We start from the raw sequence: 23,820 nt of genomic DNA, 5'->3' as shown, positions 1-23,820 counted from the left end.
CCAACTGGACCACCATCACCTGAGAGATGACGCTTGTGACCTTACTGGATGATCATGGCTGTGGCCCACGTTGTATCCACGTGAGTTTCACCCTATAAAACTCCTCTGTGAAGCGGGATCCCCAGCTACCCACTCGGGTCCCTTCCTGTCCCTCGGGACCTTTCCTGTCAATAAATATCTTCCTACTCTTGCTTCGATTTCTAGAGAACAAAAACACGGCATATCAGACAGCTGACAGGTCCAAGGAGATAGTATTTCATATTTTATCTCCAGGATTACTTCCTGTTAACACGGGGTTCAATCCCTAGTATGCAAGAGAGACAGGCAGAGAGACACAGAGAGAGACAGAGAGACAGAGAGAGACAAGCGAAGATAGATACTGGAACCAAGCGTGTGCGTGAGTGTGTGCATATGTGCGTGTGTGTGTACGTGCATGCATGCATATGTATGTATGTGTGCATGTGTGTGTGCATGTGTATGCGTGTGTGTGCGTGCATGTGTGAGTATGTGCGTGTGTGCATGTGTGTATGTGTGTGAGCGTGCATGTGTGCATGTGTGTGCGTACGTGCATGCGTGTGTATGTGTGTACGTGTGTACATGTGTATGCATGTGTGTGCATGTGTATGCCCATGTGTGTGCATGTGTGTGCATGCATGTGTGTGCGTACATACGTGTGTGGGTGTGTGTGCATGCATGTGTGTGCATGCCGTATGTGTGCATGCATGCATGTGTGCGCGTGCGTACATGTGCATGTGTATGTGTGTGCATGCATGTGTGTGCATGAGTGCATGTGTGCGTATGTGTGTGCGAGCGTGCATGTATGTGTGTGCGTATGTGCATGCATGTGTGTGCATGTGTGTGCATGTGTGTGAGTACATGTGTGTGCATATGTGTGCATGCACGTCCATGCATGTGCGTGCGTGCATGTGTGTGCATGTGTGCATATGTGCATGCATGCATATGTGCGTGCATGCATGTGTGCGTGCATGTGTGCGTGTGCACATGTGCACTCAGCCCCATCCCTCCGTCCACCCTGCCGGGAGCTGCCCCACCCTCTCCCGTGTCCCCCGCACCTGTCCACCAGCTTCTTGGCGAAGCCGAAGTCGGTGAGCTTGATGTGGCCTTCGCGGTCCAGCAGGATGTTCTCGGGCTTCAGGTCGCGGTACACGATGTCCCTGGAGTGCAGATACTGGAGCGCACACACGATCTCCGCTGAGTAGAAGAGCCCCGAGGTGGCCGGGAAGCGGCCCCGACTGCGCAGGTAGCTGAAGAGCTCGCCACCTGGCACGTACTCCATGAGCATGTAGAGGAAGCGTGCGTCGTGGCAGGTCCAGAACCTGGGGCGGGGAGATCATGCCCAGGACGGTGGACATGGGGAGTGCACGCAGGCACGCGGGGGATGAGGGCCGGGAGCGGGGATGCACGCAGAGACTCTGGGGTGGGAGGTGACACTGAACGGACACCCACAGGGGGCCGAGGCGAAGTCTGGGTGGAGACAGATGCTCAGGAGAGAGCGGACCTAAGAGCGGTGGACACAGAGCGAGTGGGGTGGACAGGGTGGCTGCAGGACACATGAGCAGGCAGGTGGTGGGTAGATGTGGAGACACCGGTAGGCCCAGGTGTCGAAGATGCGCCTATAGACACGTGAGGGACATGGGCATGGATGGGTGGCAGGATGGAGCTCTGGATGGATGCTGAATAGTGGTAGGTACAGACACCGAGCTGCACACACAGACATGCTAGGATAGGTGTACAGAGCGACCCAGAACACAGGGTGTAGTTATACATGGATGTGGACATGCTGGGAGACACGGATACTTGTGTGCCTAGTGGGACATGCTCGGACTTGGGCATGGATGGATGGTAGGATGTCGAGATGTTGGTAGGCACAGGCCACACGATGTGTCCGCAGATGGATGCTAGGATTGGCATGCACATGGGTGGTAGGACGTCGTGATGGATGGTTGTTGAGACGTCGGTGGACACAAATGCCAAGATGTGCCTACCAACACATGCTAGGACATGGGATGGACGGGCGTCAGGACATGGCTATGGCAAGAGGCTGATTCACTGCTAACACAGACGCCCCGATTTTAGCACATGGGGATAGATGGATGGGAGCATGGGAGCTATGGACACACCCTGAGATACTGGTAGACAAAGAGACCAAAGAGACCCAGCATCAGGGCCAGATGCTAGGGTGTGGGGATGGACGGGTGGCAGGAAGGACGGAGCTGTGGACGGATGCTGAGAGAGCAGTACACACAGAGGCCAAGATGTCCCAAGACGGGGATGGCTGGGTGGATGCGTGGATGGTAGGGTGTAGGTACGGAGCCACAGACAGATGTTCGGATACGGGTGGACGGACGGTCCCTCACGGCCATGGAGAGATGCAGAACACTGGCCAAGACCAGCAGATGACCAAGTTGTCCACGAATGCCAGGGCTACAACCACGACCTTAACTAAGGTGTTAGTCAAGACGGCAGCCCTGACCAGGACACCGAGCAAGACGAGGATCTGCAGCAAGAGTCTACCCAAGACCTGAACTTTACCTGGTACCAAGAACTTAAACAAGACTTCGACCAAGACTAAGACCAGCATCAAGACCTTACCCTACAACCAGGACTGTAACCGAGGCCAGCACCACAACCTCAACTAAGTCTCGGTCTTAGGACAAGACACCAGGTCGACCAGAAGTCTCCTGTCCCGGGATGGCCCGTCCTAGTAAAGTCACATAAGAGGGCACGAAATGGCATCGCGATTCCTCCCAAGAGAAATCCTACAGGGACAACCAGGGACAGTGGCCAAAAGGGAAGGAGACGAGGCGAACGCCCCACGCCCCAATCCCTGGGCCCACAGGGGCCCCCCATTTGGGGTGCTTCCAGCTGGGGAGTATCTGCACACCCACGCCACGCCACCGGAAGGAAACCCAACCCTAAGCGCAAAATCCCACTGCCTTTCACGTCTGTCGGGGGCCTGGAACCTGGAAGTGATTTCACAGGGTATTTTTCACAGTAATAATAACCAGAGTTTCAGGGTGCGCAATTGCGTTGGCTCCCGTTTCAGGTGGGGATTAAGGGGCTGACTCACACCTGCACAGTGAGCGAACCTCAGCCCCTACGGAAAACAGGATCGTGAGGGTGCACAGCTTTCCCGTGGAGACCCCGGAAAGGCGACACGCACCCCGTGTCCCCTGCCTGGCGCCCCCGTCTGCGGGAGGCCGCTCTGGGTGGCTCGCTTCAGGGCACCATCTGCTCATCTCTCCCACGGTGAGCTTCTCCCCGGCTCTGCTCCGTGCACACCCAGTCCCACTCCAGCCAGGGCGGTCGGAGAGGGAGACAGAGACAGAGGAAGGAGGGAGAACAGGCAGGAAGAGGGAAGGCGGCAGGGAGGGGAACAGGAAGGCAGAGATACAGGAAGGAGAAGGAGCAAGAAGGAAGGAAGGCTGGAGAAAAAGATGACAGGGCGGGACTGCGGGAGGACGGGGTGTGTGTGGGCTTGGGGCGAGTCCGTGCTCATCCCCAGGGCTGCAAAGGGACAAACGGGAAACAAAGCAAAACACGACAAAGAGGGAGGGAGAGAGCCAGAGGACGGCGTTCCTCTGATCTGCTCCAAATCCCCAAAGCTCCGAAGCTCCGGGAGCTCTGCAGGCTGAGGCGGCTCCGTCCCCACATCCCAGACCCACCCGCCGCCAGGCCACCCCCAACCCCGACAGACGGTCCCCCAATCCCAAGGTGCGGCCCCGTGAGACGTCTCCTCTGCTCGCCCAACAGGACTGAAAAGGATCGCGCCTCACGGGACCTCAGGCCCGGGTGTGTGCAAGGAAAACCTGTTTGGGTTCCAGCCCCTCCTCCCAGGCCGCTCACTGCAACGGGGAAATGCATCAAAGTCTGAAGGACAGAGCCTGAACCACGCAGCACGTTGGGTCACAAGCCTTTTGGACAGGGTTACGCCAGTGTCAAAGGGGGAAAAGGTTTCTCCAGACCTCAGTTTCTCTCTTTCATTCCTTCTCTGTCTCTGTCTCTCCCTGTTTTTCTGTTTTTGATTTGTACTGGGCATTGAGCCCAGGGCCTTTGCACTGAGCTCCATCCACAGCCCTTTTTATTATTTTATTTTATTTTATTATTTTATTTTTTGAGACAGGCTTTTACTAAATCGCTACGTTGCCCAGGCTGGGTTCCAACTGGAGATCCTCCTGCCTCAGCCTCCCAGAGTGCTGACATGACAAGTGTGTGTGCGCGTGTGTCTGTGTGTGTGTGGATTACTGGACACAGAGAAAATGACACAAAGACCCACACCAGGTGATAAATACAGTTCCCTGGCCTTCGGATGGAGGAGGACAGAAGGGGAGTCAGCGAGGGAACCCAAAAAGAAATGAAACGCATGGGCACCCTCCACGGGTGAGGAAGGCAGAGAACCATGTATTTAATCTAACTCTGGTACGCGGAGGCAGGAGGATCCCAAGATCGAGCTCAGCCTGGGCAACCTGGTGACTTAGCGACGCCCTGTCTCAAAAGGAAAACTGAAAAAGGGCCGGGGATGCAGCTCAGTGTGAAGGCCCTGAGCCCAGTCCTCAGTACCACCAAAATACGTATGTGTACAAGACATGACACAAAACGTGGTCAATGCTTAATTTTTGAAAAATGTATTACATGCATCACCACGAATCCCCCAGAATCCTCCCCGGCTGTGCACACCCTCTTCCCGCCGTCCTGGCCGCTGTCCGCAGCAGCTCTGGAGTCCTCTTTCCTGGGGGTCTTTAGCTGCGCCATCCCGGCTGCCTCAATGTTCCGAGTGGACTCAAAACAGCGACCTTTCCCGGTCACCCTGACCTTGGGGAGGAGCCAGGAGTCGCACGGTGCCAGCTGCGGTGACTCGGGTGGAGGAGGACACAGCCCGAGCTGCCTTTCCCCTGGACAGGCAGCAGTCACCGTGTTTCTGATCACACCCGGTGAAGCCCTCAGGAAAGAGGACTCCAGGGCTCCTGTGGGAAGCAGCCAGGATGGTGCTATGCAGGGTGTTCAAGGCCAGAGGGAGTAATGAGCAGGTGAAATGGCAACCTGCCTTTTAGTGCAATAAATTGAAAAATAAACATTCACTGCATTTTTGATCACAGTGTGTTCATACAAGCAGTGGAAAGCAAGCACCCACACTCACGTTCACATCTGCAGTAACATTATTCACCAGAGCCAGAAGGAGAAATTTACCCAAGCATCCACACATGGATGGATAAACATAACGCACTTTAAACACACTGCGGAATAGTATACAGCCACGAAAAGGGCAGAACTTCTGACACATGGCATGAGGATAAAGCATGTGGGCAGGATGCTCAGTGAAATAATCTAGCCACACAGGTCAAACACTGTACGAATCCACTTGTGTGAGGTCGCTAGAGTCACCCAAGTTTTAGACAAACCAGCCAAGCATATTTGCTAGAAGGGCCAAGGGGAACGGGATAGGACGTCACAGTTTTCCGAGTGCTGAGTTTCAGTTTTCCAAGATAAAAAGCCCCAGAGGTGGGCAGCGGTGCTAACGGTCACACAGCAACATAAATATTCTTGCCAGGCGTGGTGGCGTATGCCTGTCATCCCTGCATGCAGGAGGCTGAGGAAGGAGGATTGCTGGCAAGGTCGGGGCTCTGCCCAGCGCCATCCAGAAGACAGAAAACCAAAAACCCAAAGCCAATCAAGATAATGCAGGGGCCCAGGCCAGAGGGAGTTGACACCCGATCTGCTCGGGCCGGGCCAGTGCAGCCAGAGAGTCTGGCTGGCCTCGCTGCTTTCCGACCTGGCTCCGAGACCAGCCCCAGGGCGACCCAGACCTGCTGCTCCCGGGCGTTGTCCTCCAAGTACTGTGCTCAGCACTCACAGCCCTCTGGAGCTCAGTACCAGCACTCTGGGTGCCCCACATTCCTTCTCCAAGTGAACCTGGGCTTCGGCATCCTCCGCCTTCTAGAATCAGCATCTTCCACACAGCCCGCCCCACGCACGGGTCCACTCTCTCTGCCTGGCTCCTCCGTCTCGTCCATCTATAGAACTGACCCCTTCCTTCCGCTTCATTTTCCTTTGTGGTCCTGGGGACTGAGCAAAAGCAGTCTGCTAAGTTTCTAAACTTCAAGATGGGGTCCGGCTAGGTCACCGTGTTGCTCGGGCTGCACTCCAACTTGTGATTCTCCTGACTCAGCCTCCGAGAGTGCTGGGATGACAAGCCACGGTCCCCTGTGTGATTCCACATTTTCTCGCTACGGAAACAGTTTGTACCTTTCCTTTCCTTAGCTTCTCTCTTGGACAGCCCCCCGCCGAAAAAAAAACAGCGTCAGAAATACAGTGAATCCTTTTTAGACAAAACAACAGGAACAAGAGCTTGAAACACCGGCTGTCTTGGTCGGGCAGCTCTGTTCCTTGCAGGCGATGATGAAGGCAAAAGGAAGGGTTGTTTCTAGAGTTTTTCATTTTCACAATTCAAACAGACCAAGGCCGGGGATTTAGCTCAGTGGTTTCGCCGCCTGCTGCGCAAGCGCAAGGACCCAAGTTCGATCCCCGGTACCAAAAACACCAAAAAAAAACAGACCAGGTAAGACAAAGAGCGATTATTTCACCAACTACACTTCCCAGGACCAAGGGAGAGGCAGACCAGACTGCAGTGTGCAGAATTAAAAGAAAACTCTGGGGATGCCAGTGCATTCCTATAATCCTAGCACTTGGGAGGCTGAGGCAGGAGGGCTGCATGTTTGAAGCCAGCCTGACCAAAAAAGTTTGTGCCTAAAGCTAGGGATACTAAAAGCAAACCAAGACTCACAACTGCAGTTGGTAGAGGACCCAAGATGTCACAGGGTCCGTATCCGGAAGGATGTGTCCCATCTCGCCTTTCAGAGTCACAAGAACAGAGTTTGAATAAACCAGACTTAGATAAGAGCCCTCCGGAGACTAACATGGCCAAGGCTTGGCCTCATGTCTTTGGCGCTAGGAGGAGGTGGTAGGACCTTTAAAAGGTGGGGCTTAGTGGGAGGAAATCAGGTCACTGGGGGCATGGCTTAGCTGAAGTGAGGTGATTGGGCGTGACTTAGTGGGTAGAAGTGAGGCCATTGGGGGCATGGCTTGGCTGGAGGAAGTGAGGTGATTGGGGTGTGGCTTAGTGGTGGAAGTGAGGTCATTGGGGTGTGGCTTAGCTGGAGGAAGTGAGGCAATTGGGCGTGGCTTGGTGGAAGTCAGATCGTTGGGGCGTGGCTTAGCTGGAGGAAGTGAGGTGATTGGGGTGTGGCTTAGTGGGTGGAAGTGAGGCCATTGGGGGCGTGGTCTCCTTCCCCCCTTGTTTCACTTCCTGTCGGGAGACATTTCTCATTGTCACAGTGGGTGGGGCTGCTCCTGGGACCTGAGGGTGGAGCCCAGAGATGCTGCTCCATGTCCTGCAGCCCCCACAGAGAGCCACGGGGCCCAGATGTCATTAGTACCAAGGTGTACAGTCCATCTGTCTATCCATCCCTCTATGCGTTCATTCCATCCCATTTACCTCATACCTCTATTCCATCCACCCATCCACCCATCCACCCACCTATCCACCCACCCATCCACCCATCCTTCCATCCAACTGATCTATGTATCTATGTACAGACCTATCTAGCCATTGCATCCCATCTCTGATACTTCTATCCTGTCTACCCATCCATCCATCTGTCCATCCATCCATCCAACTGATCTATGTATCTATGTACAGACCTATCTAGCCATTGCATACCATCTCTGATACTTCTATCCTGTCTACCCATCCATCCATCTGTCCATCCATCCATCCAACTGATCTATGTATCTATGTACAGACCTATCTAGCCATTGCATACCATCTCTGATACTTCTATCCCGTCTACCCATCCATCCATCTGTCCATCCATCCATCCAACTGATCTATGTATCTATGTACAGACCTATCGAGCCATTGCATCCCATCTCTGATACTTCTATCCCATCTACCCATCCATCCATTCATCCATCCATCCATCCAACTGATCTATGTATCTATGTACAGACCTATCTAGCCATTGCATCCCATCTCTGATACTTCTATCCCATCTACCCATCCATCCATCTGTCCATCCATCCATCCAACTGATCTATGTATCTATGTACAGACCTATCTAGCCATTGCATACCATCTCTGATACTTCTATCCCGTCTACCCATCCATCCATCCATCCATCCATCTGATCTATGTATCTATGTACAGACCTATCTATCTGTTGCATCCCATCTATTTGATACCTCTATCCCAGCTATCCTTCCATCCATCCCTCTACCCATGCATCTATCCATCCATCCAACTCATCTATGCATCTGCTATTCACAGATCTATTCTATCCCATCTATCTGATATCGCTCTCCCATCTTTCTATCCATCTATTCATCCACCCATCCATCCCTCCATCCTTCTATCCATCCACACATCTATCCCTCCATCCAAATGACCTATGTATAGATGTAACTATCTGTCCATCCAGTCAATCTATGTATCTGTCCATCCACCCATCCATCCAATCAACAGATCCCTCTATCATCTACTGATCTGTCATCTATCATCTACCTGCCTACTATCATTACCTATCACCTAGTATCATCTATCAATTATGTATCTCTTCACTACCATTGATCTGTCATCCATCTATCCACCTAGCATTTGTCTATCATCTATCCATCTACATTTACACACAATGGAGTACTACTCTGCCGGAAAGAAGGATAAACTCGAATCACTTGTGGGAAAATGGTTGCATCTTGAGACCGCAATATTAAATGAAATAAATCAGACACACGGGCTTCAATGTCACATGGTTTCTCTTCTATGAGAAACACAAAGTATAAATAAGGATCAAAATAAAAGATAGACAAGGGAGAAAAAAAGAAAACGAACCAGACCCAAGGGCACTAAGAGATTGATGCTTAGCAAATCACAAAGGAGATCTCATGGCTAAATGACAGCCTCCAAAAATACCCCTCCTGCAGCCCTGATCCCCAGGACCTCAGGCTGCGGCTATACGGAGAGTGGATGTTTGCTGATTGACTCTCTGACCCCCAGGACCTCAGGCTGTGGCTGTTTTGAGACAGGGTCTTAAAGAGCTGCGAAGGTAAACTGAGTCTCCAGGGTGGCCCCGAGCCCAGGTCTGGGTCCTCCTGAGAAGAGGACAGGAAGACGTGGACACACTCAGAGGGACACACCTGTGAGGACACAGGGAGCCCAGGAGTGAGCCCCCAGAGGAGCGGGCGCTGCCCATGCCTGGGGCCTTGGGCCTCTAGCTCTGGGACGGGTCCGGAGGCATCTGTTAGAACATGCTAGGTGATTCTGTGCCTGTGTGTGTGTGTGTGTGTGTGTGTGTGTGTGTCTGTGTGTGTGCACGCCCTAACCCTTTGTCAAACTGTTTATTCTGAGAGAGGATCTCGCTGAGTCATCCAGGTTAAGTTCGAGCTTGTAATCCTCCTGCCCCAGCCTCCCACAGTGCAGGCATTACTGACTCGCTCCACCAGGCCGGGCTGGCATTTTCTTTGTGATTTTTAGAGAAAGCTCACCGGGAGATTTTTATCAATATGAGTATGTGCTGCAGGTAAATTTCCTAGAACAAAAGCCTTTCACCCGAGCCACGGATGTGAGCATGTGCGATCCTTTCTGTGCTGCTCGGAAACCAATACTGATCAGAATCCATCAAGGAATCTGCAAGAAGCTGGGCATATTGGTGCACAGCAGTGATGCCAACACTGGGGAGGCTGAGGCAGGACCATCCCCGGAGTGGAGTCTGAGGCCACCTTGGGCTCCAGAGCGAGACTCCGTCTCAACAACCAAGGGAATGCCAACAACAAAACATGGAGAAACCATTTCAACAGCCTTGGGCTGGATTTTATTCCGCCACCGGGGGGTCAGGGACTTTCCAAGTAAAAACTTTAACTGAAAGTCTAGAACAGCTGGGTCGGAATCGAGAATCCGCCTTAGCTGTCAGAGAACAGCAGATCCGGACCCTGGTGGAAGAAAACAAGAATCAGCTCTGCAAGGCTCTGCCTTGCAAGCGCCTGACCCGTTGTGTTTTAACTTGCAGAAGCTCAGGAACTTGGCCCCGAGAACATCTTGCAGGAGGTTTCCGGGCCCATCCCCGAGTCCATAGGGTTCTTTCCAGGAATTCTGGGTTTCCATACTGGGAAGCATGACAGCGTCCTTTTCCAGGCGGCCCTTAGTTCTGGGGGGACTGACCCCAGGACCTTTGCACGGAGCTACATCCCCGGCACTGGATGTTTATTTGGTTAAAGTCTCCAAGTTCCCCAGGCTGGGCTGGAACTTGAGATGCTCCTGCCTCAGCCTCCCTAGGTGCTGGGGTGACAGGTTACCCTTTATGGGGAACCCGGTCCCACTGGGATCCCCAGTGAGCTACCGTGCCCTAATTTTCTCTTCAGAGACCCCACTGCCCAACACGCCAGTCTCGGGGTCAGGGCTGCGGCATTTCGGGGGGCTCAGGTGGACCCAGGCCCAACACTGGCTGTCACGGGTGGCCAGGCACTGGTCAGACCTCTGTTACGTGGGGGATCTTGCGGCAGACAGCGGGGCCGGCCCCATCCCTGCACGAGTGTTCTGTCCATGTAAGGAGACGGCTGCACAAATCGTAGTAATGAAGTCATGATCGTGAGCCAGGAACAGCGGGGTACGCCTGGAGCCCAACTCTCTAGGAGGCTGAGGCGGGAGGACTGCAAGTAGAAGCTCAGCCCCGGCGACTCAGTGACTCAGCGAGACCTTGACTCAAACTAAGAATTTTTAAAAGTTGGAAAAAGGCTGGGGAAGGGGTGGAGTTCAAGAGTGAGTCCCGGGTCCAATCCTTAGGACCACCAGAAGAAGAGGAGGAAGATGAAGAAGAGAAAGAATGAATGAACACAAGGAAGAAAAAGGAGGAAATCACTAAAGCAAGCAGCAGACAGCTCCAGTCAACTCGCCTAACTATGCTTCACAGGCTTCCAGAAGAAATCTGATCATCAAATCAAAATTTTGGAAACGCTATAATCTGATATGGAGAATAGTGACTTCCAAAGGCCCTCCCAGCCCAAGTCCCTCGGGTTCAGGGTTCCGCGTGCCTGCTGAGGAAGGGCGTGATTCACCGCGACTCGCTCCTGGGAGCCCAGTCTCGGCCAAGGTACCATGGCTTTCTGCTGTCTCTGTGGGTTGCTGGATTGTTGTTGAAGGACATGGTCGCCCTGTACCAAAGGCTGATGCGACCACAGCATGACCACTACCAAGCTTGGATCTTTATGACATCCGTACAGACCCAACTTCCGATCAGGGTCCCGTTCACGGGAAGCTGAGGTGGGAACATACGGACGTCTTTTTGGAGTTGTGATGGTTTAGGTATAAAATGTCCTCCAAGTTCTCCCCTGTTCAATGCTGGTGACTGGCTCATGGGGTGCTGTGCTTGTCGGTGGATCCATCATGGATGAGCTCCTGGTGAATGAGCTGTACGAGGTGGGGCCTGGCTGGAGAGGTCACTGGGGTGTGACCTGGAAGGGTGAGTTCTTGTCCCAGCTCCTCCCTTCTCTCTGACCATGGACTGAACCCCCCGAGACCATTGGAGCAGCTGACCATGGACTGAACCCTCTGAGACCATGAGCAGCCGACCATGGACTGAACCCTCTGAGACCATTGGAGCAGCCGACCATGGACTGAACCCTCTGAGACCATTGGAGCAGCTGACCATGGACTGAACCCCCCGAGACCATTGGAGCAGCTGACCATGGACTGAACCCCCTGAGACCACTGGAGCAGCCGACCATGGACTGAACCCCCTGAGACCACTGGAGCAGCTGACCATGGACTGAGCCCTCTGAGACCACTGGAGCAGCTGACCATGGACTGAACCCTCTGAGAGCACTGGAGCAGCTGACCATGGACTGAACCCTCTGAGACCACTGGAGCAGCTGACCATGGACTGAACCCTCTGAGAGCACTGGAGCAGCCGACCATGGACTGAAACCTCTGAGACCATTGGAGCAGCCGACCATGGACTGAATCCCCCGAGACCATTGGAGCAGCTGACCATGGACTGAACCCCCTGAGAGCACTGGAGCAGCTGACCATGGACTGAACCCCCCGAGACCACTGGAGCAGCCGACCATGGACTGAGCCCTCTGAGACCCATGAACCACATTACACCTTTCCTCCTGTAACTTGGCTATTGTGTCCCAGGAACAAGAATAGGGCTGAGATAACTGAACCCACAAAAGGGTGGAATTCCCAACACTGAAGACGCAACCCAAGATTTCATGCCTGCGCATGACATCATCCAAGGACACGGAGAGGCGTGCAGACATCCAAGGAAGGACCCAAGGAGGGAGGCAGAGAGAACAACAGCCCACCACCTACCCTGATTGGGGAAAAAACCCCTCCTCCCATGCTTCTTCATACTTTTCACAACTTCTTCCTCCTCAGCCAGAAAATACAGACGCGGGGAAGTGGTGGCCCCTGACATCAAAATCAGACAAAACCCTTCACAGTGTTAAAACCGCTCCGATCCCACCATCAGGCAGCACATGGCAACCTCACCAAAACTTCACAAGACACAACCAAGCCTTTGGACACAAGGTCCTCCTGTTCGTCCCACGGAGCCCTGGCCAGCCCTGTCCACATCTCACTGACATCTCAGAAGCGAAAATCCTTCACAAGCCAGAGGAAACTCCCCAGTGTCTAACCCCAAGGACACCAGTCCTCGCTTGGAGACGTATCCTCCACCCCCTTCAGAGCTCACACGCCATCCTGGACAAAGTCTGTCCTCTTCTCCTCGATGGGGAGACACTTTTGACCGCCTGCGTGTGCGTGTCGGCTTCAGCTCACCTGCAAAACCCTTCCACAGTTCACCTTGTGCTCATATTTTGGGGCTTCCTGTGCTGGCTTACAAGCCCAAGGCAGGTTTGTCTAAATGGATAGCCACCACCTGGCAACATTACATAGGAATCCACATGTGGGGCTGGGGATGAAATCCAGGGCCTGTGCGCTGAGCTGCGTGCCCAGCCCCTTTTGATTTTTTAATTTTGTAACAGGAACTCGTAAGTCACTAAGTTGTCCGGGCTGAGTGTGAGCTGTGGGCTCCTCCTGCCTCAGCCTCCCATAATGCTGGGATGACGAACGTGAGACCTGCAGGATGATTAAGATAATGAAATGGTCCAGGTACGAGGGCTCAGGATTGGTGTTCTGGTCTGAGGATTTGCACGCACACCCTGAAGTCACTCCAAAGCCACCTGTTCAAGATGTGCCTATCACCAGGTGAATGGATGAAGAAAATGTGGAGTTTACACACAATGGAGCACTACACTGCCCCGAGGAAGAGTAACCCTGGGCCATTTGTAGGAAAACAGATGCAGCTTGAGACCACAACGTCAGGTGAAATAAATCAGACACACGAGCTTCAATATCGCATGGTTCCTCTGACAGGAGAAACGCAAAGTGTGGATACTCTGAGGAGCAGCATAAAGGAGAAACGAGAACAGGACAGCAGCACAGAGGTGGGAAGGGTGTCTGGAGAAGACGGAGGGTAAGAGGGAAAGGGGATAGAAAGTTATTAAGACACAAGATATATGCACCAATTCCCCCAAGTGGATGCCATTACTGTACATCACAAATACACACTGGAAAAATTAAAGTGAAAGAAGAAATGGGAAGAACAGACAAGCCTGGGGGTCCCAGGGAGTGCGGAGGAGGAGGAGCAGGCAGAGGAGATGGAGGAGGAGGAGGAGGAGATGGAGGAGGAGGAGGAGATGGAGGAGGAGGAGATGGAGGAGGAGGAGGAGATGGAGGAGGAGGAGATGGAGGAGGAGGAGATGGAGGAGGAGATGGAGGAGGAGGAGATGGAGGAGGAGATGGAGGAGGAGGAGATGGAGGAGGAGGAGGAGATGGAGGAGGAGGAGATGGAGGAGGAGGAGGAGGAGGAGGAGATGGAGGAGATGGAGGAGGAGATGGAGGAGGAGATGGAGGAGATGGAGGAGGAGGAGGAGATGGAGGAGGAGATGGAGGTGGAGGAGATGGAGGAGGAGATGGAGGAGGAGATGGAGGAGGAGATGGAGGAGGAGGAGACGGAGGAGGAGGAAATGGAGGAGGAGATGGAGGAGGAGGAGATGGAGGAGATGGAGGAGGAGGAGGAGGAGGAGGAGGAAATGGAGGAGGAGATGGAGGAGGAGGAGATGGAGGAGGAGGAGGAGATGGAGGTGGAGATGGAGGTGGAGGAGATGGAGGAGGAGATGGAGGAGGAGGAGATGGAGGAGGAGGAGGAGATGGAGGAGGAGGAAATGGAGGAGGAGATGGAGGAGGAGGAGATGGAGGAGATGGAGGAGGAGATGGAGGAGGAGATGGAGGAGATGGAGGAGGAGGAGGAGATGGAGGAGGAGATGGAGGTGGAGGAGATGGAGGAGGAGATGGAGGAGGAGATGGAGGAGGAGGAGATGGAGGAGGAGATGGAGGAGGAGGAGGAGATGGAGGAGGAGATGGAGGTGGAGGAGATGGAGGAGGAGATGGAGGAGGAGGAGATGGAGGAGGAGGAGATGGAGGAGGAGGAGGAGATGGAGGAGGAGATGGAGGAGGAGGAGGAGATGGAGGAGGAGATGGAGGTGGAGGAGATGGAGGAGGAGGAGATGGAGGAGGAGGAGATGGAGGAGGAGGAAATGGAGGAGGAGATGGAGCAGGAGATGGAGGTGGAGGAGATGGAGGAGGAGGTGGAGGAGGAGGAGATGGAGGAGGAGATGGAGGAGGAGGAGGAGATGGAGGAGGAGGAGGAGATGGAGGAGGAGATGGAGGTGGAGGAGATGGAGGAGGAGATGGAGGTGGAGGAGATGGAGCAGGAGATGGAGGAGGAGATGGAGGAGATGGAGGAGGAGGAGACGGAGGAGGAGATGGAGGAGGAGGAGATGGAGGAGGAGATGGAGGAGGAGGAGGAAATGGAGGAGGAGATGGAGGAGGAGGAGATGGAGGAGATGGAGGAGGAGGAGGAGATGGAGGAGGAGATGGAGGTGGAGGAGATGGAGGAGGAGATGGAGGAGGAGGAGATGGAGGAGGAGGAGGAGATGGAGGAGGAGGAAATGGAGGAGGAGATGGAGGAGGAGGAGATGGAGGAGATGGAGGAGGAGATGGAGGAGGAGATGGAGGAGATGGAGGAGGAGGAGGAGATGGAGGAGGAGATGGAGGTGGAGGAGATGGAGGAGGAGATGGAGGAGGAGATGGAGGAGGAGGAGATGGAGGAGGAGATGGAGGAGGAGGAGGAGATGGAGGAGGAGATGGAGGTGGAGGAGATGGAGGAGGAGATGGAGGAGGAGGAGATGGAGGAGGAGGAGATGGAGGAGGAGGAGGAGATGGAGGAGGAGATGGAGGAGGAGGAGGAGATGGAGGAGGAGATGGAGGTGGAGGAGATGGAGGAGGAGGAGATGGAGGAGGAGGAGATGGAGGAGGAGGAAATGGAGGAGGAGATGGAGCAGGAGATGGAGGTGGAGGAGATGGAGGAGGAGGTGGAGGAGGAGGAGATGGAGGAGGAGATGGAGGAGGAGGAGGAGATGGAGGAGGAGGAGGAGATGGAGGAGGAGATGGAGGTGGAGGAGATGGAGGAGGAGATGGAGGAGGAGGAGATGGAGGAGGAGATGGAGGTGGAGGAGATGGAGCAGGAGATGGAGGAGGAGATGGAGGAGATGGAGGAGGAGGAGACGGAGGAGGAGATGGAGGAGGAGGAGATGGAGGAGGAGATGGAGGAGATGGAGGAGGAGGAGGAGGAGATGGAGGAGGAGATGGAGGAGGAGATGGAGGAGGAGGAGACGGAGGAGGAGATGGAGGAGGAGGAGGAGGCGGGCAACTCACAGCTTAATGAGGAAGGGGTGGCTCACTTCCTTCAGCACCGACTTCTCGTTGTGGACGTGCTGCTCCTGCTTCAGCCGGATGACGTCCGGGATGCTCATGACCTTCAGCGCGAAGAAATGCTTGGCAGCCTTCTCCTTCACCAGGTGGACGCGCCCGAAGGTCCCCGTGCCTAGGGGGACAGGAAAGCGCAAGGTCACCACTGCTGCTGACCACTACGGTGTCCACAGAGGCCAGAGGCGACCTGAACAGAAAACCCACCGACGTTGGGAGTGGGAACCCTGGGTGAGAGGCGGAGGCTGTCACTGAAAAGCTCCTTCACAGACTTTTCAACTACACGTGAAACAGTGATGGACAGTAACCAAGATGGCGCCCATGCGACTGACGGGAGGGTAGCACATACAGTGCGGACACGCCAGCCAAAGCAGCGCTTCACACGCAAGTTGAAAGGATGAGGCTGGGTGACGTGAGATTCACCACCCCGTTAGGTACACATTAACACTTAGGAGTTGTTTATTTCTGAAATTTCCCATTCCTTAGTTTCCCATCCACTTTGACCAGGAATAACTGAAATCGCACACTGAAAAGTGGTAGACGAAACAGGGGTGGTGGTGAAGCAAGGACCATGATGCACATAAGAAATTCAGGACAAGGGGTGGCTTGGGTCATTTGCTTTGGGGAAGAAACGGGTGCCTTTCACGTTGGACCCTGTGCACAGGAAGAAGGAAATGAGGGATGGAGGAAGTTGAATGGTGTCCTCAAAAAGATGTGTTCATGTTCTGACTCAGGGAACCTGGGATGGGGCCTGAGTGGAAACAGGAAATTGGAGGAGCATCTGGAGACGAGACTGTCCTGCCTCAGCCTCCTGAATCCAACAGCAGCATCCTCACGAGAGACAGAGGAGGACACAGGCACAGAGGAGAAGCCATGTGGAGGCGGAGACAGAGACGGGAGGGATGGGGCCGCAGCCCAGGGCTGCCTGGAGCCCCGGAGGAGGAGGCAGAGGCAGGAGGGTCTCCCGGGGAGCCCGTGGAGGGAGTGCAGCCCGGGACGCCTCTGTCTCAGCCTCCAGGGCTGGGACAGGAGACGACCGATTCCTGTGCTTTCAGGCTCCAGCTTCTGTTTGTCACACAAAGCCCATGATACTCAGGAAAGGGCAAGGACGGATGTCCAGGGCAGACAGGGCCTTCTCATGCAGCATGAAGAGGAAGAGCGAAACTCAAATGGAACCCCAAGACCCCAAACCCAAGGTCGTAACCAAGGCCCCACACATGAGTAAGATGGCCCTGCTGTCAATAGATTACGTTTTGCTACCACGGTCAGCACTGTGATTTACGGCTCTTCCGGTTTCCTGTCTACTGCGACATCCGGTGTCTGTGGAGGGAGCCGAGATCTCCTGGAATTCCTCCTAAGGTCTCATGCAGACTGAGACCCTAGAAAACCTCTCGTCTGACCCTTTTTACTCTTCCTTTTCTCTCAAGTTCCCTAAATCATCCGCTCATTTCCTTAGGGTGACATTTGCTTTTACTTATTTCGATGATGAAGTTTTTTGAGAGGATTTTGAGAGACGGGGGTCTCACTATGTGGTCTACACTGTCCTTGGACTCACGGGGACCCTCCTGCCCCAGCCTCCCAAAAGCTGTGACCGCAGGCGTGCACCGCCCCCCCCCCCAGCTTCTAGTTTGATATAATTTATCACTCGATGTTGCATTGGTGCTTGTTTTCCAAGCATCAATGAGATGAAAGAAGCAGATTCAAGTTAAAGAGCTGGTTACAGGAAAACCTAAGAAACACCAGGCTGGGAATCAGGGTGCAACGTGTGGGTGTTTGGCCACACCCCCTTAGCCACGGCCACAAGGCAGAGTGGACACCAGGCTCGGCTCTACGGTGAGTCAGGACAGGGCACAGAAGACCCTGAAAACGCTGCTTACTGCGGGGAGTGCACGCCTGTCATCCCAGCACTCGGGAGGCTGAGCCAGGAGGATTACAAATCGGAGCCCAGCCTGGGCCTGTAAACGCAAGACCCTCTCTCCAAATAGAAAATAAAATTGAGCTGGGGATGTAGCTCAATGCAAGGAAAGCTGGGTAAAACGCTCGGTGGCACTGAACAAACAACCGACCAGCCAAAGGTAAATAAACGAAGTGAGGTGGGATAAACACAACCAAAAAGGGAGTACGTCAGTCACGTTTGCTACACGAGGCCAGGGTGCACCCCGTTAGACTGCCAGCATTAGGGACTGCGCACATTGTTGTTCATCCGGAAGGCGCTGTGCAAAGGAACCCGAAAGAGATGTTCGTGACAAGACATTCTCTGAGAGGGACAGACCAGCACCGAGACCTGGTCACCCAGCATGAGGCAGTGCTGGCTAGTGGGTACACGCGCCCCTTACCCAGGAAAGGACCGTCCACGAGCCAGTCTTGGGTAGGTGACTGGATCATAACGTTCTACCTTCAGAAGTGGATCAATCCATTGATCAACTCCTAACTCAGTGGCTTTATTTAGAGGAGACCCTTCACGGGGGAAAAGCGTGGATTTTGACACCTTCCTGTCTGGTTCACTCCCTCTCTTACTGCTTCCTGGTCACCATGATGTCAGCATCTACCTTGGAGCAGGTGACCATGGACTGCACCCTCTGAGACCATGAGCCCAATTAAACCTCTCCTTTTAAGTTATTTTTGTCAGGTCACAGGAAGAGAAAGCTGTCCAACACAGCATGTCCAGGAGAAAAGCATACAATATCTAGGGTCCAGTGCTACCCAAAGTTATGGGGCTCTTTGAATGTGTCTGCTACAGAGAAGGAGAAAGCATGATATTCACTCAATGCACACTGGATTCAAGCTTTATACCGGTTCTCTAGTGGCAAAAGCATTGCACGTCCAATATCTGATTTCAGAAAAACTACAAGCCGCCCATTTGAGAAATGGTGTTTTCTGCTAACAAAAAAACAGAAAAATTAGAATAAATGAAAAAGACAAAGTCTAAATCCCTGGAGTGTCTTGCCTTTGGTTACAGTGCACCTGAGTGCCCGGAGCATTCCTGTTACTCCTTTGTCCTGCTGGATTAGTAACCTGAGGAGGCTCCTATGGCTGTGCTGCTCAAGCCCGGTGAGGCTTGTTACTGTGAATCACACTTTCCCTACACAGTCTCGGGGGACGGGCCGTCATCACCCACAGCATTGTGGTGCAAACAAAGAAGCCCCAACAGGAGGATTCGCAGGATTCGCGAGGTCACCTGGTGGGGCAGCTCCTGGGTCCACCTGGGTGGAAAGCCTCCCTTGGCAGTTGGCATCCTCAGATCTCTTTCCGCACACAATGCTCCCATTCTTCCCGGGACCGACGGGGTGCCGACATCTCAGGCTTCACCAGAATGTCTGCCAAAATCCAGAGCTGCAGGGTTTTCAGCACCCGTATGGGACAGGACGTCGCTGAATCCATTCCCAACCTTTTGTGCGTGTGTGTGCGCGCGCATGTGTGCACACTCCTGGGGACTGAATCCAGGGCCTTCACGTGCAGCGACACGCTCAGGCCTTTTTGTGTTTTCAGTTTACTTCGAGACAGGGTCTCCTGTGAAGAGCCCCAGGCTGGGATGACAGGTTTGCGCTACCCAGAGCATTCCTGAAAGTCTGTGACCCTCACCAGCGGGGGCCTGTGTGGTTCACAAAACCGCACGGAGAGGAGCTAAAGCCAGCGCAGGTTTCAGAGGCTCAAGCACAGGAACCTGCAAAATTGGCGGCCGGTGAAACACACGGGAATCTGCAGGTGAGTGCAGGTATCAATCAAAAGAGCTCACACCCCATCCCAGGACCCTGGAGGCTGAGGCAGGACCTTGCCGGGGGGATGCAGTGAGGCCGTGCCTCCAAAGGAGAAAAGAAATAAAATTAAGTAAAATAAGCACAACACTTCGGGGAGCTGTGCAAAGAGGAACCAAAGCTAAGGCAAGTGAGGCAGAAATAAATCACTAAGTAAAAACTGGAGCCAGCGAAATTACTGAAATGGAAAAGAGCAAATCCACAGAGGAAAAAAAATCGAGAGACAAATGAGCAACATGAACCCCAAAGCAGGCAGAAGGAAAGACAAAAACACGGGGCTGCCGAAGCCGGGTGTGGGGACGCATGCCTGTCAGGCCAGCACACAGGAGGCTGAGGCAGGCGGAGCTCTACGAGTTCAAGGCCAGCCCGGGCTACACTGCGAGACCCGGACTCTCCAAAAACCAGAAGCAAACAGAAAAATGGAGCCAGGACATTGCTGTCACTGCAACGAGGAAACCCAGAAAGCCGAGGTCCGCTCTTTGGAGAGGTCAGTAGAACTGACAGGTCAGCCCCGTCAGCCCAGCCAAACACGGAAGTCCAAGCGGGAACTGAAGAAGAGCCCTCAAAGGTACCAGGACGCGGGCGTGGGACACGCGCCCGTCACCCCAGCTGACTTACTTCCGTCAGCACTGCGGCCTCAAGGTGCATCCGTTTTGCTATGCGTGACTTGAGCCTATCCTTCTTCGGGGCTGCATAGTACCTCAGAGCGTGCTCTCTCCCGAGGCTGCCCTGTTTGCTCATCTCTAGCGTGAGTCGCTGCATTGATAAAAAAGTGCCACATAACTACCTCGGGGAGTTCATGTCACACCCAACAGGGCTGCGTTCCATATACGGCCGGGTGGTGGAGACCCCAGGAACACACGGCTGAGATGCAGCCTGGACAACATGTCCTGGGGTCGCAGCACTGGGGAGGCTGAGGCAGGAAGGTTGTCGCAAGTTCGAGGCCAGTGTGGGCTGCACAGGGAGTTGGAGGCCAGCCTGGGTTACACAGTAAATATTAAAATACCCAGAAGTGTTCAAGCTAAAGCAGAGGGGTTTCACGTGTGAGCTGTTCTGAAAACTCAGCCTGCCCAACACTCAGAGGCGATGAAAATGAGGGGAATGTTTAAATTTTAAAAATTATTATAGCAAAAGACACAATGCCATGATTTCTCCTCAAAATCCTCCCCGGCTGTGCACGCCCTCCTCCCACCGTCCTGGCCACGCACGTCCCGCAGCAGCTCTGGAGACCTCTTTGCTGAGGGCATCACCAGGTGTGGTCGCAAACACAGTGACTGCTCTGCCGGGCGCCATCCAGCGGAAAGGCAGCTCGTAAACACACGACGCTGTGTCCTCCTCCACCCGAGTCACCGCATCTGGCAGCATCTGGCACCGTGCAACTCCCGGCTCCTCCCCAAGGTCAGGATGACCGGGAAAGGTCACCGTTCTGAGTCCACTCGGGACGTCGAGGCAGCCGGACAGCGCAGCTAAAGACCCCCAGGAAGGAGGACTCCAGAGCTGCTGCGGAAGCAGCCAGGACAGCGGGAGGAGGGTGTGCACAGCCGGGGGGGATTTGAGGGGATTCACGGCCACGCGTCCCTTCCTGTAATACTTGTCATGGGTGGAAATAATCACCACAGATTTAACTGCACCCCGAACACAGGGTCCGGGGCGAGGAGGAAATTACCTGTATGCACATCTCCAGCCTGGCAGATGAAGCCAACGCCTCAATTAGCTGCAGTCAGCCGTCCCCGAGCAGACGAAGGACGCACGGTGGAGGGGGAGCCCCTGGGAGCCCGGGCTGCTCCTGGGTAGCAACGCGGCTCTCCCTCCCTCCCGTGACCGTGGTTACAGCTGTCTGTCGAGCCAGCAGCTTGGGCTCCGGCCACCTGCTCTCTCCCCACCTCCCTAGAACCCGGCCGCTGCTGCTGTTGTTTTAAAAATGGTCCCGGGAACGAATCCAAGCCTTGTGCGCTGAGCTACACCCCTAGCCCTTTCTGATTTTTAATTCTGAGACAAAATCTCCCAACATTGTCCAGGCTGGTCTCTGACCTGCGATCCTCCTGCCTCAGCCTCCCAGAGTGCTGGGATCACAGGCGGGAGTCACCATGCCCAGGAATGAGCAGAGCTTAAAGAAGGGCACGGGCACGGCCCCCCGGCAGTGTGGGTTCCCCTGGGGGAAGCCCCAGGGTCCTGCTGGGGGCAAGAGCGAGACAGCAAGGAAGTCTGACCCCATGAGGCTCAGCGGACTTCTACACGACCTACAGAACCCACAGGCGGCAGCGGGCTGCGCAGCTTGAGAATTCAATCTGATGAGCCCTAAAAGCTGTTCCACGTTCCAAAGCTCCGTGGGCCTAGACCAGAATCGCTTTTGTCACCTGGAGGCCCTCTCTGCTGCGGACGGAAGCTATCCGCCCCCCAAACCCTCAAAGGTTGAAATCCTCACCCCAAGGTGGTGGTGTCAGGATTGGGGTCCTGGGAGGTGCTGGGGTCCTGAGGGTGGAGCCTCATGGATGGGATCCGAGTCCTCATCACAGACCCCAGAGAGCCTCCCGCCTCCCACCAGGCGAGCACACAGCGAGAAGGCAACACCTGTGACCTATTCCCCTCCTAGGTGTGTTCCTGAAAGAATAAAAGACATCACAGTACAGGGATCTGTGCACACCCGTGTGTACAGCAGCACAGCTCACCACAGCTACATCTTGGAAGCAGCCTGTATGCCCATCGGCAGACGAATGGACCAAGAAAGTGTGGTGTTTACACACAGTGGAGTACTACTCTGCCGTGAAGAAGGACAAGCATGCGTCACGGGTAGGAAAATGGAGGCACCTCAAGACCACGATGTTAAGGGAAATCACACGCTTCTCTTAGAGGAGAAACCCCAAATACACCTAAAGAGCAAATAAAAGCACCGAGTCTAACATCCATGACCGCCTCTGATGGGTGTGAGAGGCCTCAGTGCCCACGGGAGACCCCACCAGAGCCCAGGACCCTGTGCTGTGGGGTCCAGCCCCAGTGCTGCCAAAAAGAAACAATAAAAAGAGAGAAAAAGGAAGCAAAAAAATGCAAGCCTCCTGCTGGAGAGAAGACCTCAGAAAAGTTATCTCCCCTTCACCCAGTGGCGTCCCCTTCCGCGCAAGATAAATCACAGTCAGAGGAGAGAGGGGCCTTCAGCTCGGCCCCGAAGATGGTGGCTTGCTGGTTGCTTTAAGTAAAAGAAAACAAGGGGCCGGGGATGTAGCTCCGTCACCCTGCGCCTGCCTCACAAGCCCAAGGTCCTGAGTTCGAGTCCCAGTACCTAAATAAAAATAAACTACAAAGGGCCGGGGATGCAGCTGAGCGCAAAGGCCCTGGGTTCCATCCAAACAAAGACGTTTAAAGCTTGATTTTAGGTGACGGGTATGTCACCTCAAGTGAAAAAAAATAAACTGGGGCGGGGGAGGCAGAGGCGGCATTTGTGAGCCTGGAAACTGGCAGTACTCTTCTCCCAGTCCTGTTCTCCCGCCGTATCTTATCTCCCGAGTTCCCAGGCTGCCCTCCCACAAACCTGACCTTCACACCCGAGCGGAGCTGCCAGACCCAGGAGATACAGGAGGAGCTGCCAGACCCAGGAGATACAGGAGATCCGACTCGGACCTCCAGTTCCCTGTATTGTTAGGCAAACTTACTCCAAATCCTTGCTGCTGTCAACACTGCTCGGCTGCAGGACTGAAGGAAACCTCCCCGGCCACATTCCAGCCGTGCTGCCGGCGGTGACTCAGTTTCACAAGGGGACAACAGCAGCTCTGTCCCCAGGGCACCCGGACCTCAGGCTCCAAGGACAGGACCCGGTCCTCAGGGTGGAGCCGCACGGATGGGATCCACGTCCTCCTCACAGACCCCAGAGAGGCCCCCGGCTCCCACCAGGTGAGGACACAGTGAAGGCGCCACCTGGGACCCGGGAAGCAGCCTCACCAGACACGGGCTCTGCCACGGCTGGACCTCGGACCTCAGCCCTCAGGACTGGGCACCAAGCCCTGCTGTCTGTCAGCCGCCCGGGCTGTGGGATTGCATATGGCGGCCCCGATGGACTGAGACAGAGACAGACTAGTGCAGTGGACCTCAGCCCCCAGGACTGGGCACCAAGCCCCGCTGTCTGTCAGCCGGATTGCATATGGCGGCTCCAATGGAACCCAAATTGGTATC

The 23,820-nt window shown here is 54.5% G+C and overlaps 1 protein-coding gene across 4 annotated transcripts in view; it reads right to left on the bottom strand.

Moving 5' to 3' along the window:
- The window catches only part of Prkx (protein kinase cAMP-dependent X-linked catalytic subunit), a 52,322-nt gene that overhangs the window by 26,268 nt on the left and 2,234 nt on the right, over positions 1 to 23,820 (bottom strand). For 2 of the 4 annotated variants that reach the window (XM_087209943.1, XM_087209944.1), the window contains exons 2-3: positions 15,851 to 16,019; positions 1,074 to 1,337 (exon numbers count right to left, since the gene is read on the bottom strand). In XM_087209943.1, coding sequence (XP_087066069.1) covers positions 1,074 to 1,337; positions 15,851 to 16,019 — 433 coding nt within the window. The remainder of the gene's footprint in view (positions 1 to 1,073; positions 1,338 to 15,850; positions 16,020 to 23,820) is intronic. The other 2 variants (XM_087209945.1, XM_087209946.1) reach the window with 1 other exon arrangement.

The sequence above is a fragment of the Heterocephalus glaber genome, unplaced genomic scaffold, assembly GCF_053883595.1.
Source record: "Heterocephalus glaber isolate CG9 unplaced genomic scaffold, H.glaber_assembly_v1.0 deba00001072, whole genome shotgun sequence".
Taxonomy (NCBI): Eukaryota; Metazoa; Chordata; class Mammalia; order Rodentia; family Bathyergidae; genus Heterocephalus; species Heterocephalus glaber.
The sequence above is the reverse complement of the archived record's forward strand: the minus strand, read 5'-3'. Positions and strand labels throughout refer to the sequence as shown.